This window comes from Acanthisitta chloris, unplaced genomic scaffold (assembly GCF_000695815.1).
Source record: "Acanthisitta chloris isolate BGI_N310 unplaced genomic scaffold, ASM69581v1 scaffold44145, whole genome shotgun sequence".
Classification (NCBI taxonomy): Eukaryota; Metazoa; Chordata; class Aves; order Passeriformes; family Acanthisittidae; genus Acanthisitta; species Acanthisitta chloris.
Genome location: NW_008676219.1, coordinates 26154 through 47707, shown reverse-complemented (window position 1 = coordinate 47707; position 21554 = coordinate 26154). Strand labels below are relative to the sequence as shown.

General features: G+C 45.3%; 1 protein-coding gene across 1 annotated transcript in view; it reads right to left on the bottom strand.

The window, feature by feature from the left end:
- The window catches only part of FBXW4 (F-box and WD repeat domain containing 4), a gene marked incomplete at its 5' end in the record, with an annotated part of 49870 nt that overhangs the window by 12265 nt on the left and 16051 nt on the right, over positions 1 to 21554 (bottom strand). Inside the window, one exon of the mRNA XM_009076023.1 lies at positions 2390 to 2455. Coding sequence (XP_009074271.1) covers positions 2390 to 2455 — 66 coding nt within the window. The remainder of the gene's footprint in view (positions 1 to 2389; positions 2456 to 21554) is intronic.

The window sequence follows — 21554 nt, the reverse complement described above, 5'->3', positions numbered from 1 at the left end:
TATTTACAGGTGAAGACATTATCCCCTTCCTCTTGGAGGGATGAGAATGGCTGCCCCAGGGTCAGCTAACAGCGAAGGTCATAAATAGGAAGCATACCATGACCAACAGCTACAAGCACCAGCCAAGGACTTATCTGGCCTGGAACTAAGATGATCAGTACACAAAAGGTTATCTAAGCTTTAAATCCTTTTGTAGCATGTTTCAGATCTCAGCTGTTGGGGAAAAAGACCACCTACTCCAAGGGGAGAGAATGGCACAGAAACTGCTGCACTGGTACTTAAATCTCCACACCAGTACAGAGAAAATGCAGCTAACTGAACTCACCGATCCTGGACAGAACTAAACATCTCAGTGGTGCTAAGAAGCCTTTGGTTTTAAAGAACCATCTTAAGCAATGCTTTACCCTGCCTAATTTTTTTTTGACAAATGTTACCTGGATTCTGCTCTTAGAGATAATATCCTTTGCACATTCAGCCTCTGCTGGCCACAGCCTCTGGGCCTTTGTGGCCAGAAGAAAGGGGTAAGTAGCAAACTCTGGCTCTGTCTGCCAGATGTTATCAGGACACACTGGGAACAGGAGGAGTTTTTTAGTCCCAGGTAGCTCTAAGATTTTGAGTTTTCATGCCATGCTAGTACTTCTGGAGTCTGACCAGGGAGACAACATGTAAAAACCTCAAAGGAAGAGATATTCCCTACAAGATCACTTCTGGCAACCACTGGAGCCCTTGAAGATAGATGCAAGGCTCTGCTGGAAAAAAACAGTTTATGAAGAGTCAAGACCAGAAAGGATAGCTCTGTACTCCCTCACTATGAATGATCACATCAGGCTTCACCTGCTAGTTTGCTGGCCATGGTCCCTACTCAGTCTCCTGCCCTGCATATGCTGACAAGTCTGCCAGACTTAGTGGCAAGGTGCATTCCAGCTGTGACAGGTGAAGAGGGAAGAATAAGTTTGACACTCTACCCATTGCAATAGAGGCCCAGTGGCCTAGGTTGCCTTGGCTTTTTTATTTGCCTGTCACTCAGGCTTTTATGTTATTGAAAGATCAAACTCCGTTGTGCTTGTTCATTACCTTAATCCTATTTTCTACACAGCTTTATTATCTCTTCAGGCTTCCTTGGGAAAGGCTGTCAGAAAGGCTGGGGTAGGGGGGAGAGTGTTGCCCACCTCCTTACCCCTGCCAGATGCCTCTATTCAAGAACAGCCAGAAGACTTGACGGGCAGGGGTATCACAGCACAGCCTGCATCCTTCTGGATTACTCCAAAGGCACCATTGGACTGGGTCCCTAAGAAACATGCACCATAGCTAAATGCACTGGCACTTTCCTGCTGTAATTTGTCCTTTGTAGGATGCATCATTTGCAAAGTACTTTTGTTTCTTCAGAGACAAAACAACTGCTTTAAATTTGTATTTGATACAGTTGACTATGACAGTCTAAACTGTTTAAACTATAGATTAGAAGGCAATTGGTCTCAAACCTGCCCTATATCCACACAAACCCTCCTTTACCTCCTTTCCCCAAATACAGCTCTGCTGACACCCCTCTGGCCCCTTCTGCCATTGCTCACCTCAATCCTGATGGAACTCCTTTGGACAATCTGTGCTGCGCCACTCCTACCCAGAGCATACCGGACCTGGAAAGCTGAGCTGCTGTTCCAATAATCCTGCCAAGTATTTGCTATCTGTCCATCACTACACAAAGACCCCCAGGCTGAGAGTTTCAAATTTGTCAGCAGTTGAGTCTCACATCAAGATTTGAGATCAACATTTCCCCAGTTGCTAAGGTCAACACCTCCACCGAACAGGAACTACTCAAAGGCCCCAAATCAGAGGCCACAGCAATTAACCTCCTCAGTGCTTATTATAACAGAGAGAAGACAACACACCTAAGTCACTTCCATAGATAACCTGTCGCCACACCTCACCTCTTTGAGCTACCAGAACTGCCAGCCAGGACAAGATGACTGTAGAGCCTGTGTTTGCCTTTGGCTTCTGAGCACCACAGAGAAGTGGGTGAATGAGAGGGTTGAGATCACCTTCCTCACCCCTCTGGCTCAGGCTGAGGCATCCACAGAAATAGATGAAAAGCAAGGTGTAATAGGTATATTCTGACAGTACACAGGTAACGGGAAGAAACCAGGATGGCTGTGCCATCAACTGTAAAAGTTGGGAAGAAAAGCTAAGTTGCTCCCTACTGATCCAGAACCACCCTCCTCTTACACCTATCCACACCAACTTGTTCTGTCATGCATCTAATGTTTAAACATCCCTTGTCTACATGGACTAAAGGAATGATTTTGCAGCATTTCCAATATTTCGTTTCTCATTGTTATTCACTTTTCTTGTCAGGTAACCTGGTAACCCTGTAACCTGGAAGCTCACTCACCTCTCAAGGTCCCAGATTCTCAGAGGTGAGTTGTGTCCACAGCAGGCTGTCCCAGTCACAAATGAGCTGTTTAAAAAAAAACAACAAGCAAACAAAAAACACTTACTAATCCTCATGTTCTGAAGAAACAGTGCATGAGCAAGGCAAACAAAAAGGTTACAAGACAGATTTTGAATTTTGGTTCAAGACAATTTCAGCATGTCCCACCACATCTCACAAAGGACAGGCAGCAGCAAAGGGAGAGGTGCTCCATAGCTCTCAGTAGCTCAGCTTCCCAGATGCAGCAGGTCACACCAGCAGAGAACTGGCAGGACATATATCTGTATACACGAAGGGAAAACCTAACACAGAAACAACTGAAAACTGCAAGGACATTTTTCAAATGAGTTGGTACAGTACTCAGCATGTTTCACACAGTGCTGTAAGCAGAAGAAAGACCCCATAGAAAATTCCCTGTTGCTTCCTACTTCACATCTTGCTTATGTTTGTTGACAACTTCTGAGCACAATCATGAACTGGCTGCAGCATCATGGGCCTAACACATCACAGAGTAGATGAGCCAGCCTGCTCAAAGCAAGGCAAATTTCAAAGCTCGATCATATTCCCCTCTCCGGTGCTCAAGCACTCTTTGTTAGAGGCAGTACAGCTCTCCTGCAGCAATATTTGGCTCAGTTCACACTCTCCAGCAGGATCCATTCCAAAGTCCTCTTCATGATGCTACGTCCCTGCTGCACGCGCTGGCTCTGGAGGTCACCTGACAGCCACTGGCCTCAAACTAGTTCAAAAGACTGGAACATATCCTTAAAATCAAGCATCAGGAACATGGGTGCTGTGGCTCTCTAAACGACATTGCTTGTTTTGTGCCAACTTCCTATCCTCCGTTCAAATAAGAGAAGGCAGTTCACACAAGGATTTCTAGGTAAGTCTCCAAATCTCCACTGCACCAGGAATGGATTCTTGTAGTGTCCCTGACTTCTGTGAGAAGGACTACTGCTGGTGTAACAAAGCACTCAGCAGCAAAGTGGTAAACATGCACTCAACTCAGTCAAAGCCAGACAATACATAGAAGCAAGGCCAGAATTCAAAATCCTTCAAAACATTTGTTTTTAAATAAGCAAGAGTTTTGCTTTTAGATAAGCAATTGGTTTCTCCAAATCATAAGGCCAAAGCACTACCAGAACACTCCGCAAAAGAGGCAAGCAGATAACATCAAACCATTTTAAAGAGCTACAGGAGGCCACAAACCTACGAAGGGCTTCAGCTACTGAGGCTCTCTTTTATGTTGGCTCTATCCTTCCTACCCAAACTCACATACCTGGAGGTATCCACAAGTCCTGGGACCCTTAGCTACCTTTTAGGGCTAGAAAAGGCCTGCAGCACCAGAGCTATTTTGAAATGTCTCCAACCAAGCTGTCTTGCAAAATTCCAGGTTCACTGGCAGCACACATGCAATCAGCCAATGCACCCTGCAGCACTGGGCTCTCTACCCATGCTGCAGGGTGCATACATTATTATACTCTAAGGAAGTCCCTGACCAAAGTTTGAGAGTCTAAGGAAAAGCTAATTCCTGTTGCTGTGCAGTAGTCACCAGGATCAATTAAGAAAGTGTATAGCTTTTCATGTTTGGAAACAGGGTTTCTGCTCAATGCCTGCCTTCTCTTCACCATAGCGCAGGACAAGAGGGAACATTTCCTTTTTGCCAATGTGCCTCATCTCAGGCAAAAACAAGCAAGATACCCACTTTGACCACTTATTGATCAAACCCCATGTCTGGAAAGCAGCACTTTAGCAGGGAGTCCCTCAGCTACAACACTAGGTGTTGGGTTCTGTCCCCCCTCCTCAAACATAATCCATTAATAACTAGTCAAACCAATTACCATGGTTAGAAGCATAATAGCAGTCAGGGAGTCAGTCAAGCAGGCAATTGGGTGCTTAAGATTTTTCTTTTAGGGGACAAACTGACTCTGTCCCAGCAGAGAACGCCCTCACGTGGGAGACGGGCCCTTTTGTGCAGAAGGTATGCACAAGGCTTTGATGGTTGCCACAGGTCTAAATTAGCATGGAAGCACACCAACAGGGAGAAAAAGGTGGGAGGAACAGCAAGCTCTAATCCCCGCTCATGCTGTCAGTTCTGGACTTCAGCTTTCCCTCCTTGGTCCTTACCCCCCACCCCTAAAAAAAGAGAGAGAAAAAAAGCATTAGATAAAGAGATTTCTCTCCAGCATCAAATACAGGCCTCAGGGCCACAAACAAGTCTCTTCTGGGTAAAGCTGACTCCATTCAGTCAACAGGAATTTTGTCTCATACTTCAGCGGGATCAGGTTTGCAGGCCTTATCTTTAACAGCCTGAGCCCATTAGCAAGCAAAGATAAGACTTCTCCCAGAAGAGTGGGCCACCTTCACTGCCAGCATTAGAAAGCAGCATTCACAAGAGAACATGCACAAGAAGTGGTGCCAATGAGAAATTCTTGAAGCCTGAGAGTGAACTGACCTTTAAGTCTGGATTCCAGGGGATGATACACCCTCACCTTGAGTCTGGTCTGCAGGCATACACCTTCAAGCCCCAGGCCTCTCATAACTGGCAATCTCGCAGAGGTGACAGTTTTACTCCAAGTAAAAGGGCAACAAAAGTCAGCTTTGGTAGGTCTAAAACAACATGCAGTTTGGAGGTAAGCACGTAAAGCTTGGCTCCAAAACCTCTGAAACTTCATTCAGAAGTGCTGAACCCTTCTATCAGGCTTGCTTCTTTCAGTTTATCTTTAACAAGGCTCTGTTGTCTTGGAAAGCACAGAGCACACACAAAAAACCTCTGACCCAGAGAAGTGCAACTTCTTCACAAGTGTTGTTGCCAGCCATCCAAGAGAAACAACTCAAGCTGAGTTACTAGCTTAAAGAGTGTCATCTATTTTGCCTACAATGCTTGCAGGAGTCAGAGAGACTGAGGAGAAAGTAGATTGGGAAGAGAAGAGCACAAGATAACCCTATATATATATTAAAGCAGGCATGACCCATCTATCTGAAGTACATATGACACTACTGATATACACTGACACCAAACATAATGTGTCTACATCCAACATAAAAACTGCTGTGCCTAAGGTTCAGATGGCCTTGGAGATGTAAAGCCCCTTCCCCACTAAGCTTTTCTCTGTCCCATGAAATCTGCTGGGTGCCATGACTACAAGCTCCCTCCAAAAGGCCCTCCTAATGGGAAAGTCCTGCAATAGTGCAGCACGTGTTGTCTTCATGGAGATCCCCTGGAAGCTAAAAACGAGCTAACACAGCATTTCCATCCCTGCTGTACCAGGAAGGCAAGGATTTTGTGCAGCATTGAGGCACACATATTTCATACACAGCATGTTTTTGTTGTCCAACACAAGGAATTTCCCAACTCGTCCAATATTTTGATGTTCTCTTTCCTATTTATAACGCCCCACTGAAAGGACAAACAAGAGAAAGAAAAAAGCCCAATAACCTGCTTCTCCAGAAGCCAGACCTTCTCTATGCTACAGAAAAGACATTGCATTAAGGATCATCCCCCCACAATAGGAACTGGGCCAGGGGATGAGAGAGAACACACATCCTGGCAGTGCTTTTGGAAGAAACACAAGAACTCTCCATCTGACTGACTTGTGGTTGTTGAAGATCCCATGGCATTTCTGGCAACAGCAGAAGTGCTCTGGCTACAGTCCAGCTGCAATAATCCCATGCCTGCTCCCAAGGTGCCAACTATGGTTTCACCCATGTAGCATCCCTCTTCACTCCATCCTGGACAGAACATTGCCAGATGTAAATGAACCAGAAGGACCGAGGCCATGCCCATCACTCCTTTTGGAAAGATGCTGTTTGTCATGAGGCTTGGAAACAGTCTCAGTTCCAGAAACACAAATCCCATTGTACAACACATACATTCCTCACTGTCAACCCAACCTCCAGAGCAGACTCTGCCTGAGCTGGGAATCCTGCAAGGCGAAGTCATTGAACGAACCTGGGTGAAACAGGTCCTTTCCCACCTCTTCTCTCTAAACTTCCCCTGTGCCCCAGGCTTGTGCCTTTCCCCTGTACTGTAAACAGATTGCTTCTCAAGTCCCATTCTGCTCTTCGGGGATTTCAAATTCAGAATCTGCTTGACACGTGCAAGAGCCTGTTCCTTCCTCCTGGTGCGCTCCCCCGCCCCCTGGAATTGGACATCGTTGTTCCATTTTGGAGACTATTATATACAGAGACTCATTGGACTGGGAAACAAAGAAGTTATTACTTGACAGAGCCCTGCAGCTGGGAATGTGGAAGGTGGGGGCAGAGAAGGGGGACAACCGAGGGAGACAGGATGGGGGGGCTGGTAGCAGTGTTATGAAAGCAGTCAACAGAAAGGACAGCTCAAAGATGGGAAACATCTATTTTAAAAAGTCTCAAGTGAGATGAGAAAAGGAGACGAGAAAGCAAGTCCAAAACGGAGCTAGGAGAAGAGAGAGCAGTTGGTGCCGACGGTGCCGCGGGTTAAACACACGGGTCTGTGGGTTTGTGTAGCCTTTGATTCAGCACTGACACGCTTTGGCAAGGGAGGCCACCGGAGCTGTCAAATCCTTCACCAACGTGCCCATCAATTGTATTCAGCTCTCCCCGACCCGCACTGGCATTTTAATTACTGTTGGGTAAACTAATTTGTACAAATGAAGGCAACTCTGCCTAATAGAATATGCAAGCTCTCTGACCTCTGACAGGCGATGACACAAGATACAAAGGAGGCAGAGGAAGGCTTTTTATCAGAGCCTTATTACTCTCTATTACTCCAATTAGTTAAGCTCCAGTGCTCCTAATTGGGGGAAAAAATTGCAATTAAATCAATTTTTGATGGGCTGAAAGTGGGTTACCGAACCGCCCTGCCTGTGAAACACTGATATTATAGCAGCAAAGGTCAAAGTCTTTGTCGGCACCTGTGGGGCCCCCACTCCCCTCTCTAAGCCCCTCTGTGCCCCCCCAACACACACACGCAGCTCGCTAAGACGAATCATTAGAACATGTCATGTCTTATCGTGGCTGCCACCATCCTGCTAACCTCATCAGTTGACATCATTACAGAAGGTAACTCCTCCAGCATGAATACAGTGCTAAGGTCACACAAACTTGATGGAGCCCCTGCTGAAGAGCAGATGCAACAGTAACAACATTGTGAAGGGGAGAGGAGGGGGTCGGAAACTCAGCACAGGAGTTTTGCCACCTCCAGCATGAGGCTTTTCCAACAGACCAGATACACACAAAGGGAGCGAGACAGAGCGCGGGGAAGCAAGTGCTCCTTCCCCAGAGGCACTTAATTTGCAGGGGAAAAAAAAGAAAACAAAACAGCACAGCATCAGTTTAGCATTTTCTTCCTCATAAAAAAGCAGGCACCACAAACCCGCAAGAAGTCCCACCTGCCTTTTATTCAGGCAAAGCTGGACAAAGCCAGGATTGGGTGGACATGCAGGGCTGGTGTCGTCCCTTCACTGCCCCAGACTGATCCCTTTAGCCCTACTTTGTGCTTCTTGTGGGATGATCAGAGAACTGAACCAAGCACCTTCAGTATCCCAAAGTAAGTCAGGATGGCTGGGTTATAGCTTAACACTCTGTAACCACAAACTGAACAAAAAATCAGCAGGTAAGGCAGTTACATCTAAAGTCCAGCCACTGTTAATGGACCAGAATTACAGCTTTCCAGAAAAGGGAATACGAGCTATTTAGAACAAGATTGCAAAAGCCGAAGAAGTCAACGACATAATATAACTGTCCAAAACCTGAAATAACAAGTGTGGGTTGCATCCAATTTACTATAGCTCTGCAATATCCTTTTTGCTTTTGGGTCCAGACTGAGTCTTTCCATATTCCTCAGTTCTCAAGAGCCTTCCTATTCTGCCAGTCCTGCATACCAGCTCCTTCTGCATCTTTGCCATGCAATGCTTCAGCTTCAGGTCTTCAGTGCAGGGAAAAGAAGATAAGGTACATCAAACTGACTTAAACATGTTCTATGTGTGTTGCTGGCTGCTGTTCTAGGCGCAAGGGTACCCACTCCTGGTTTCAGGAGTCTGCTGGCAGTCTCCTCAGGTCCTTGTACCACTCCAGACACAGCACAAAGAGCTTCTAGAGTACTCCGCAGCTGAGCTTATCATTTGGGCTTACCCACATATAAAATAGTCCTGTATTTGGACTCAGTAACAGGACTGAGCTCACCTAAGTAAGCAGAACCCCACTGCAGCACAGCCTCGTCTTTGTTCAGCACTAGAGAGTGAACAAGAAATAAAGTATTTGCATTTTGTACTGAAGGGCACTGTAGAGATGCTGGGTTGAAACACTGAAGTCACATTTAAGGCAAAATTCCAGTGCATTAGATAGAAGAAATGCTCACATCATTATCTCCCAGGTCATTTACTGCATGCTTCAGGGTAGAGAGAATGTCACCTTCAACTTTCCAACCCTCCTTGGCCTCTAACTTCATGTCTTCCTCCAGACTTCAGAGACACACAGGCTGGAGAACAGAACAAGCCTTTAATATCCCCGAAGACCCAATTCCCAGCATGGCAGACAGATCACCCCTACTCTTAACAGGTACCCAACCTAGACACCTCCATCCTACCTTCACTGCTTTACAGTTTCACCTCATACTGTTTGCCCAAGTCACCTGTAACCTTGCTCACTGTCCCTTCACCAGCCCTGCAGCAGGTAAGTTTTGTGAAAACAGGCAATCAGATGTAGAAAGTAATCTCCATTTCTGGATAAAAACTGAGCTCAATGACGTCAAGACAGAGATTCCAGACAGGACAAACGCACACAGACCTCTTCCACACCACAGCATTGAATGGGAAAACATCCTTTATTACAAACTAGTGAGTCCACCCACAGAACAGTCCTGATGTTCCTAGGGCTGCTTGCATCTAAGTATCACCCTCCTGTCCCTAATACTCCACATGACACGTGCTTTGCAGGACAGGACCACATTCAGATTAGCTCCATAAAAGTTGATCGAGGGTCATGAGCGTTCCTTGGGAGGATATTCAAGAGGGATAATCAAACAGTGCTTTTCACAGTGCTGCTGTTATTTTTCAGAACTTCAAACAGAATTGCCTTTGTGGCTACACAAGTATTTCTACCAGGCTGATATCAGCCCTGCCCCTTTATTAAAGGGAAAGACATGATAACCTACGTTTAACAGTGTAAAAGGACATGGCATGTCCAACAATCTTCACCATTCCTCACTCCTTAACCTCTGGGCTTGCCAGGCATGGAGTAGTTCTTCAGGACAGGTCTTTGTACAAGAACTCGGGCATCCTTAGCTCTCTCTAGACCAATTTCAACCCATAAATGATGCTCAAGTTATTATCGCTATCACAGGAAAAAAGAGACTCCTTAACAATAGAAGAAATGTAATCCAGAACATAACTCAGGCACTGATCTGAACAACTTGTAAAAAATAAAGGGGGCAGAACGTCCATGCCAAGCCATCGATTTGCCTGTGCATGCTCACCAGGCCTTTCTTTGCAGAGGTCTCTTTGCAGACAGCCACTGGGGTTACATCTTAGAAGCTGAATGATAAAGAAATATGACTCTGTTGAGAAACCACTTCTGAGTCTAAACACTGGTCAGCAAGAGATACAGCTCTCTGGAGAGAAAGAGAAGGGACAAAAAAAAAGGAAAAAGAGGAAATCTAGGGACTTCCATGTCAGTTCAAGACTGGGTGGTTAAACACCACTACAGTAGGGTTGTTTCATCTTATCAGTAACCAGAACAAAATCTCTAAGGACATTTTTAATGCTCAGAACCTATAACATTAGAAAGGCAAAGAAAGTTGCTACTAAGGTTACTTTTGAGTTTAGGGTTTGCTTGGGTTTTTTGTTTCCTCTTCTTTTGCAAGTGCAGGTGAAATAACCACAGCTGGTGTCTGGTCTTCTTTAACTCACACAATGCATTCTCCCTTCCAACATCACTATGGCAATCTCAGCCATCTGCAACAACTTCATCCTATGCTTGACTCTAGCCCTACTCCCCAGAGCAGCCCTTCAAATACAGACTGGCAAGACTCCTGCAAGGTACCCACCAGACTACCTACAACTACCCCTACGCTCTACCTCCAACTGCTGCACATGCCATCTGCAATACAGTACATGGGAATTGCAAGGTGACTTCATAAAATCTCCATCCTCAGCAAGTTCCCTGATTTTTCTGGCATGAACTGAAAGGAAGAAACATGTGAAGCTACTGGCTAAGCAGCAGAAAATCCTGGTCCCTGGATGAGATACATGCAAAGTATTAGACACTGGACACCATTTGTTCCTGAGATCAGGCAGGTCACCTGCAGACTATCACTCTTATTGGGCAGATCTCTGAAGGCCTGACACTCAGTTCTCACCCACCTGCACATCCATTTTCAGCCTTCACACCCAGCATCCATCCCTTCCCTACTGGGCTCAGCACTGTTAGCCTTCCCCCTCACCCTGATGGGGAAGACATCCTGAGCCTTATCTTCACCCAGATCCAGCAGCTGCCTTGAGCTTGGCGCTCTGGGCCCACACACAGCCTTACAAGAAGCTCTGAACTCCAGCCCTTGCTTTCTCAAAGCCTGCCCAGGTGTAAAGCTCCAGCGATTCCTTTTTCTTTGCCGTTTTCTCTCCCTCCTCCCTCTCCCACTAGCCCCACCAACATTTCCAGGCCACACAGTGAGCCGGGAGGCTGGAATACATGAGGACCACTGCAGCAGTCGTGCTGTTTCAGGCCCCCCCAACTCAAGACAATTTCTAAGAGCCATTTCTCATCCTGCCCTCCGTGAAATGATTTCTGTTAATTGCCTGGTGGGAATCAGTTATAGGTGGGGGATACTCTCCCCGCACACACACACCCTGGCCCCTAATTGGCTTATTGAAGTTTTAACGGGGCTTTCACCTGGAGAAGCTGGTAATTATTCCCTTCATTCCCCTCTTGCTTGTACCTGTAGCTTCGCACTTGGGGCCTGCCTGGCTCCACAGGGGGGACTTTGTTCCTCTTAACTACAGGCCCCACACAAATGGGCCCAGCAGCAGGAGAACGCAGCAAAGTGGTAATTTTCAGCCCGGCGTAATTAGCCAAGGTTCTTTCAGCCCAAACTGCTGAATGGGGAGAGGGCTGCTGGGGAGGGTGCGCCATGTGGGAATGGCAGAACGGGGGCTGCTCTCAACAGGCGGACAAAGACCTCTCAGGGGCTCCAATCTGGGGCGAGCACGAGGAGGCGGTTAGAGCAGGACACTCCGCCTGGCAGAGCTGAGGCACAGGCAGCAGTGGGACACACACCGAGGAAGTCAGCCCATGACAAGCATCTTCCCCCCAGCCTGTGGAACTGGGCAGTGCAGAATACCAGAAAAGGGGTAGAGAATGAAAGAGATCCAGTGATGCACAATCGGACCATGTGAAGGGGTGTGATACATGAAAGATTCCTGAAGGCTGGTGTAGCCTATACTCCCAGGACAGGGTTTCTAGTCTAGTACCTTTACACCGAGATTAAGAAAGGCAACAGACATGGGGAGAGGAAGCTGGACAGTGCAGGTCCCAGACAGGATAGCAAGAACTGTACCAAGGACAGAGTGAGAATTCTTGTTGCTGAGAAAAATCAGAGAAAAATAATTCAACTCCTCCAGCATCTGCCCCAAAATTCAGCCAACAAGCAGAACCAGGAGGACAGCAATAAAAGCTCCAGGTTCTCTTTTTGCTGAGCCATCTCCCATTAGCAAACCAAAACTGTTTTTTCACAGTGAGAACATCAAGTGTTCCACTTTTCTCTCTGCTAGAAACTTTTGGTTCTGCAAAACTAACAGGAAACCTGTTGACCAAAACACTTGGTTCCCAGTGTATTGCTCCTGTGACAACTGGTTCAGGTGGCCCACAAGCCAGAAACTGGCATCCCATGGACACTGCCTCTGCTGATTCCCAGGACTTGTTAGCATCTTCACTTTCTCTGAATTATCACCATTGCCTTCAGGATAGAAATGCTTGTCCTGGCTGGTCAGGCTGTAGACCACTTAAAGCTGCTCAGCTGAATTGAGAATCACAGCTTCAATGCAATGGGGCCTTTTTTCCTTTTCTCTTCTTAATGTTAAATCACAGTTTGAAAAAAATAATCTTTTGTCCCTTATGAATGCAACATCCTACTGGAAAGCAAGAATTGTCACAATTTAAAAGCTTGGTCCTTTTTCTGCAATGAAGACCAAATGGTAAGCAGGCAAGTGAAAAGATGCCACTACTTTTACCAAAGGACCAGTTACACTGGAGTGCTGAGTAAGCCCTAAATGATGCTATCACAACAATTCTCACAAGGAAAGGACATCCTTGTGACAATGCAGAGTCCTCAGGGATTCCAGTTGTAGAAAGGGAGCAGACAGGCAGCACAGACCCCAGGGTACAGACTTGTAACTTCTGAGCTGCCTAAAACACACAACTGTGACACAATGCTGCAGCAGTTTGCAAACTGGAGGAACAAATTGCCCAATTCCACCCCCTGACTCTGGTTTCTTTTCAGGCCATATATATCTATCCCATTTTACTAAAGACTCTCACAGAAAGGACCATTTTTCAATTTCAATCCAATTTTTCACAGCGTCACCCAAGCTGCTTTAAGTACGTGCCGCAGAGATGAGTTCAGTCAGATACTGTGTGCTTTTGGCTCATCAATGCTTAAGACTTTTTCTTTAAAAGCAACCTTTGACACTTCAGGACAAATTATGCTTGCTGTGAAACCCAGGCCAGCATCAGAGAAGCAGACACCAAGAATAAATATAAGCAGACCCAAGCTGACCAGGCAGTTTCAAGCCTATGCAGAGAAAGATAGTGAACGTTCCCTTCACCAATGGGAAAAGATATGCAATGTCGCCTGTGCTCATACCTTATCACAAACCTTACAGTGTCCAGGGCTTTTCATTCTTACAACCCCACACCCTACAAATGGGCATGTAGAATTAATTGATGTAAATATTCCAGCTGCCATTGGTTTGGAAAAAAGTCTAAATATGTGGCCATGTGTAGAAAATGCTTAAAGAATCATGCAAAAGAAGAAAACCTCTCCTATTTATAAAACACTTTCTTTCTATTTTTTGAGCTTCGGGACTTGCAAAGGCCAATGCCAATACATTTTCAGATGTGCCTGCAGAGTTTTCAGTTAACAAGTATTGTTTCAAAAATGCATATATATACACACACACACACATATATGACGACAGTTTATATAAAGTTTTTCATTAGAACATATGATGGAAAATGACTTTTCAATAAGCAGCAATCTGTGCATGCCAGTGAGGTCAGGGGGGAGGGGAGAATCCTTTCAGGTTTGCCAGAACCACTAAAACGCAAGAATGTTTCTGTTTAAAAGTAGAGGTGGGAAGGAATCTCTTTTCCTGGTGCCACAAGCCATGAATAACTTTTGTATTTTTCCTTTTGCCATACACACACACACATACCAAATTCATACGTCACAATTTAGGAGAATTTTGAAAAAAGTCATCAGGGTAGTGAGGAAGAAAAGGATTTCTCAACAAAAACATACTTTCATTATTTTCCCACAAAGGGCAGCAGTTCTTTCGCTACACTGTGCAGGGGCAGGAACTGTACTTGCTCACACTTATAGGGGAAAGAAGCCCAATCACACAAAACCAGAGTGCTTGATCTTCCTGCTCTGCCCTATGATATTCAAACAATTTACAAATTAAGAAGCCAAAGACCAGGAAAGGTGAAAGGGGAAAAGTGTGTAAATGCAGCATATGCTACACACAGAGGTCCAGGACACTGAGGCATGGAGACACAGGTGCTGTGTGGAGGAGGCAAGCAAAGCCTCATCTGCGTTTAACTCAGCCATGAAATGACTCCTAGAGCTTTCCTGCTCTGATCATTCCAGTCCTGACACGGACACACTTGCAATAACCTTAATTCACTTGCTCTGGGCAGCTTCCACCTCCACTCTATGCAATATGATTTGCTTCAGGGTTTTCATGCTAAGTGTTTGAAGCATGTCAACCGTTTGCCCCCAAGCAACCAAGATCTTGAATAAAGTCCCTGCTCTCCATCTGCAGGTTCAGGGCATGATTGCTTGCGAGCAAGCACTAGAGTGAGAAATAAAACCCGTCAGTCAAGCCAGAAAGCCCCAGCCCTGTATACTGAGAAAGGCACACAAGGTTCCATTAAACTGACAACACACATCTAAGGCATAAGGATGTTTAGTGGCCACCTCCCACACAGATCCCAAACCTCCCAAAAACTCACTGGAAAATGTTTTGCAGAAGCCAGAGCTCAAACCATCCTGACATCAATAGAGAAAATAAGACACAGCTTCACACCACAAGTTATCACCTTCAGTATCTATAATCAAACTGGGCTGAAAAGCAGGCCAAGACCTATTGAATTTCACTGATAACTAAGATTAGCCAGATGGAGATAGGGAAGGGATCAGGCAAAATAGATGGTACCGAGACAAGGAAAGGACAAGACAAAAGGTGAGTAATAAATTATTATGATGCTTAATATCAGTATATTGAAACAAACAAACACATATAAAATGATGCAGGAAGCAAAGGATTGCACTGGAAAAGGCTAGGCAAAAGCCTCTTCAGGCACATGTTTCAATTCTGCAATGGAACAGAGGATTCCCCAGCATACATTGTCCTTTGATTACAAGAAATATCTGATAAAGGGATATGAAGTACCACACTACCTTCTGCCCCTCAGTAAGCTGCTGTCTAGGTGAAACAGGACAACCTGCTGGCAGTCAGTCCTCCAACACTTCAAGGAACAGATGTCTGGAAGTTTTAGATGCATAGGCAGCTTTGCAGGCGGGAGTGTGAAACCACTGTTTCCTCCTTTCCTTTCCATGGCCTGCCCTATTCCCATGTGATCTGAGAATTTAGGAAGTCACATCCAAAAACACAGTTATTAAAAGAAAGATTTTTACTTGGCAAGTCAAACACCCACACAAAGAAATCCCAGAACCAAGCACACTGACATGTCCTGCACTGAAACAGCCACACTACTCAAGCATCAGTATTTGATTCTGCAGCAAGTGTCCTAGTTGAAGTTGTCACTGATCTTTATCATGTGAATACACAAGATCCAATTACATGGCCATCAATTCATGTTAGGCTGTGGACTCCAGTCAGAGGCTTCACTTGGAGGAACTGATGAGCTTACCACAGCTCAGGGATGCCTACATGTGAACTCCACTCTAAATAGCAACTGGCTAGCAAGTATCCATAACAGTCGTGGTCTGCTACAGCTTCACACGAGGTCATTCAAATTAGAGGTGGGGTGGCTTGGGAAAAATATTAAAACCGTAAACAAAGCAGAGGGTATCCAGATGGAGGAATAATTCACTGTATAACTCCTTAAGATGATCAAGCTAAAGGTTTAAAAATAGAACAAAGTGTTTCTTCTTCAGGACACAACACTGAATTGGAAAGAAGCCTATGAAGTCCTGAACATTAATAGGTTCAGGAAGCAGAGCTGAGCTGTTCACTGAGCTAGCCTCTGCAAATATGAAAGAAACACTGGTCCAGATGCAAACTCTAGCCAGGGAAAGCCTAATCTCCCTGTCACTGGAAGGTGGGAAGGAACAGGCAGGAAAGGATCTTTTTTGCTCTTTTATTGTTTCTTACTTACCCTTCTCCATAGACATCCACTACCGACCACTGCTGGACATCAAACATGAGGACAAATGGACACTGGACTGACCTATCATGGTCAGAAGAACAGGAGAAATGCCCTCCTTGATCAAACCATGGCCCACAGCTCACCGTTTTGTCTCCAGCAGTGGTATTGGCAGGTGCTGCTCAGGAAGAACATGTAAGCTTGGCAACCTTCTGTGGTCAATCTCTCTGTACTGCCCCTGCATCCACAATTGATCTACGAAGGATTTTAAAGAGTGTATCCCCACCTAGTCCTCCATTACAAACCTGCTATTCATGAATTTGCCAAATCACTTTCAAAACTGTTGGCATCATCCACCTCCATAACCTTCTGAAACTGAAAGTTCACTACACACTGGGTGAAGAAATACTATCTTCTATTAATTTTAAAGCAATCTCCTAGTAATTTCAAATGTTTCTAGTTCTACTATTGCAGGATTTGGTAAATAACACTTCGATATTCAAGCTTACACTTATATTCCATCAACATACCCTCCATATTTCTTTGCAGGCCATTTTCACCAGGATTGCTTATCAGGGGCAACCAAATATCAACACATTATTAACTTCGGCAGAATGTCTGACTTGGGACTAAATACAGGGGAAGGCCACAAAAACAAGATAAAAACTAGTAACGCAGACATTTCTTTGGCACAGAGGAGTGTTCCTCTGATGTATCTTCTCTTCAAACCCTGATGGTTCATTGTTCCTTCCGAGGCAGGTTAGAACTAATTGCTCTGAACTTTGAGGATTCAACCAGGTCACTCCTATTTTAACCATATCACTGGCTCTACTGTGAGAGCTGGAGAGCCAACACAGACCTGAGGACTGTCAGGGTCTCACAAACTATAGTTTGGGAAGCAGAGGACTGAGACATTGCACAGTGGCAACAGTAGTGTTCACCTGCCCTCAATACTACTATAATACCTCATGTTTTCCACCACATACCAGGAGCATGAAGTCCTTACTTTGCCAGGCTCAGAACATATCTGAAGTGGTCTGCAGACCATCCATGTTCTCAAATTGCTCCAAGACCATCAGAAGACATAAGCATGAGAAATATTATTGCTTTTCTCATTTCTGGAGCAGGCTCCCTTGCTTCTCCACTGCCAAAGAGGAGAAAATCCAGGGGAAGTACATGGAAATGGAAAGCATGTTCTAGGTCAAAACAGAAAATAAGATGCAAGAGGAAACCTGTTCCATCAGAGTCCTGCTCCATCCCTATCCCTCATTAAATCAGCCTGAACAGACAAAGCAGATCACTGAACAAAGCACAGGTGCTAAGCTCAAGACAGCTGTACCAGAAGAAAGAGACCAAGCAGAGCAATAGTAGCAGTTGCTGCTTGGCCCAGCTTAGTCTACCTGCATCTGCTGCTAAGTTCACTTCTTTCAGAAGAAGCAGGGAAGAGGTACACACACAGATGACCCCCAGACATTTTTCCCCTGAAAAAAACAAGCTGTTGGGTTCCAGCCTGCAAACCTCTATCCAGCCCCCACACTAATAAATCTCTGGGACTATCAATCACCTTGGTACAGGTCTCTCTTCTCAAAGGAAACAGGCTCTTTCTTGTCATTAGCTGCCTGTGTCTACCAACCATAGCAGGGCCTCATTTCAAGTCCTCTTTGATGGACGGTTAGACTTAAGAGGAATACGTACCTCAGTCACAGAGGACTGAGAACAAGGATTTACTAATTAGACAGGGCAATGCACATTAAAAGCTGGCTTTAATACCTGGCCACAAATTAGTCCTGCATCTGTGAAGTGTCAGGATGCCTATAAAGCAGTCAGAGTACATCCCACATGCAGGCACATGATGGTGAATGGAGCATCATGAACCCACAACACCTATTTAGAGCAATAAAGTGGTTGCAGCAATTGTGCTTCATGCAGGTGGAAGGGAAGGTAGAGAAGACCTGACAAATACTAGATAATGAACCACAGAACACAATACAGGCAACCCTACACGGAAAGAACAGACTTTCCACTCTGCCTTCCAGTCTGGAGCAGACTAACACTTCTCTGAAAAGAAACCGGAGGCAACAGAGCCAAGGAGAGAGTCAGAGCCACACAATTCCATCCATGTTTCCAGTGTCCAATTCCACTCATAACAGAAATGCAGGACGCCAGCAACCTAGGGAAACTGAAGCTTAGCTACAGCAAGAGGCACTCTGGCATGCTGCATTTTGAAGTGTCTTAGCACAAAAGCCAGATGCACAACTTTATACATTGAGAAGAAATTCCCATTCTTCAGACGAATCATTTTCCCTTCAAGCCTAACTATCTCCTCTGACTCATTTGCTCCTTTCCAAACTCCAGCCTCTCTGGTCCTGCTCCCATCTTCTCTCCATCTCCTCCGGCATTTAAAAAGTAGTTTGCTTCACTAGTCTAGAGCCAGACTGATGCATTTACTCATTTTAAACAGTCTACCAAGCATCTTTTGTGAGGACTGAAGTGGCTGGGGAAGGCTGGGATGGAAGACATCATCATCCTGATGTGTGCCAGACCTAATATGGGAGAAGCCCATCTCCAAGCCATGCTTTTATTTTTACCAGTATCTTTTCTAGGCTTGAATATATTCCTGTGGGCAGTGCTATGCTCTGTGTCCAGATTTACATTTATGACTTCTGTAAATTCATATCATCTGCAACCTCATCCCAAGCACATGGTTGACAGAGCCTACACAGGATGAAGGCAGTGCTGCTGTAAACATCCTCCCACTCTGCTAGGAATCACCTGTGCAGAGAGAAGCCTTCCTTCAACAGTTTCCTACAATCTGTATTCCTGTGTTTATATAATCCTTCTAAAATGGAGCAGAAAATTTTTGTAAGTGCAGATTGGCAGAGCAACATACATTGCATACCACACACCTGAAGGAAGCCTGCTTTTCTCTTTTTCTTCTCCTTCTTTCCCATCCTCCACCCCCCCTCTCCCCATCTTTCCTGAGAGCACTGACTGATAAATAATCCAATTCCTGCTTGGAAAAAAGAAACTGTCTCCCCCTACTCCTAATACAGAGATGCAATAAAAATCCTTGTCCTTTGAATTCCCTCTAAGTTATTATTAGCACCCATTTTTACGTACAGTTGCACATGTAAAGCACATTCATGCACACCTGTTTCTCAAACTGACACAAACTATTTGGACCACAAAGCTATCCATAAGCCCCAGTGCAGTCACCAGACATTCTGTGCTGGAAGCTGGCCATTTCCTTTCCAGTGATATATGCAAATTCCTGTTGGATACAACAGCTCTAGGTAGAGGCAGATTTAGACAAACATGCCTTGAACAAGTGCTTTGCACAGCATGGACTCAATATGCACTGTAAAGCAGGCCTGAATTGGCTCCATTGATCTTAGTCATAAAACATATCCCTATGCTTCAAACAAACTAGTGCATTTTGGATAGTCTACAAATTTGATTCAGGAAGTACCAGCATCAGAAAGTTACCATCACCTACAGCCTCCTGTACACTTTTTAGTTTCATTCAGGAAAACTAGGGCTAGCACCTGCCTTCATAAGCAATCATCACTTTCTTGTCTTAATAAATAACTGGTGCTTTACTATAATTCCTCTTCCTACAGCAGTCTGAAACCTTCACTGTGATAAAGCCAGTTGTTTCTCAGCTCTCTCCCAAATATATTTTTTACTTTGAGAAGAATCAAGGGCAGGGGGGAATCCCCTGAAGAGGCCCAGTGCTTCCCTCCTTGTAATGAAACCCTGTAATGGAATGCCCTGCACACCAATTAGGAAGAAATGCTAATTTTCTCCAGTTGAGCACCCCCTCTAGATGCATCTAATTTGTTTCACTGCTTTCATCTCTCCCCTCCATCACATTTTCATTTAAAGGTTATGATCTGTTTGTGCCCTCCATGCCGCGCCCTGACAAGACACCCCTAAGAGAGGTTGCAGGGGCCATGTTGCCCTTCCTAACCCCCTTCCCAAACAAAAACCAAAGCTTTTTTCCCTCCACTGCCCCTTTAAGAAATGCAGAAAGATGAAGGGGAGGAGCAGGGAATTGCGAAGACAATAACTAAAAATAAGTAGTAAGTCCCCTTGCAAGTTGGGTTGTTGGCTGTTTCCAACAAAAGGTTAGAGACCTTTGCACCATGACCAGCACCAGTATGACCAGTGCAGGCCAGCTGGGAGCAAAAGCATTACAGAGCTTCGCTAGTTCTGCAGATCCATTTTAGGAACAGATGCCATGCAAGAACACCCTTTCGCAAAAGGTTTGAGACGCTAAATTGTTTAGCTTCTTGCAGGGCTGGGGAATACATTCTCTCTCACCTGTCACAGAGAGAGTCTGGTCAGAAGGGACATGAAAAAATGGCTTAGCTGAGGAGAGAGTCTCAATAAAGCTTTCCCACTCCTATGCCTTGTTCTGGGAGCCTGTGTTTTAATAAGTTTCTTTAGGAAAGCAGAGACTTGAGATGGGTCTTGGAATAGCTCTTCATGGCATCCATAAATTTGTGCTGCTGTGGTTGCGGCTGGCTGTGGGCAGACTTGTAAATCCTCTGGGCAGAACCCATCTGGACAGGATGCCTGCCTAGAAGAGTTTTCTACAAAGTCTCTGTGTATACCACATATGAGAAAGGCATTCAGATCACCATGCTGGTGCCACACCACTTCCCACAGAAATTTAAAAGGGCGTTTTCACCAAAAGACTATTTTTTAAAAAGCAACAATGCAGCCACCAGCCTACCTCAAAACAAGGCCTCTTTGCAGCCTGCCCCAGTATTCTCAAATAAAACACTATCCCTGAAGCTGAACCCACAGTCTCCTTACATACAAACCCTGCCCCTAAACCAAGCCATTCATTACCTATGTTCAGCCTCTCTCTCTCTTCACTTCAATTCTCTCCTGCAACTCTTGTCTGTTAGAAAGGAAATCATTGATCTACACTCTCTAGACACAAGTTTCACCACACACCTCTTGTCAACACCCTTTAAGTTGAAAATACCCAAGGAATCTCTTTGGAGGCAAGGCAGCTAAGGGGATCCTGACTGAAAAGGAGTGGAAACTGCTGGGTTCCACCTGAGGCACAGTCTGGAACAACTAACTACCCTCTTGGAAAAAGGAGAAGAACAGCCGGACATGCTGCCCAGACTAAGCATTGAGCTGCCTGTTCCTGACAATAAGATGAAGCTGGAAAAGTATTGCAAGAGTGTTTTCTGTTATTAATAGGCACTTCGCTAATGCTGGCCAAGGTAACCAGCTCCCTCTCAGTCATTTCCTGCGGCAGCCACTGAATCCCATTGGTCAGAGCGCTATATGCTCCATTACAAGCTACTTCCTCCCTACGTTTGCAATGCCTCCAAAAGCTTTTGCTGAAAGTCCTGATGATCCCCATTCCTGCCCACCTCTGCAGACACAATTCCCTCATAATTTGACTTTCTGGGACTACAAAGGGGAAGTGGGTAGGAGGCACACAAAGGTTTACTCTTCATAGATAGCACCCTTGCCCTTTCCTCCCTCCCAGGCCCCCTCTCCCCCCCTATCTGGTCCA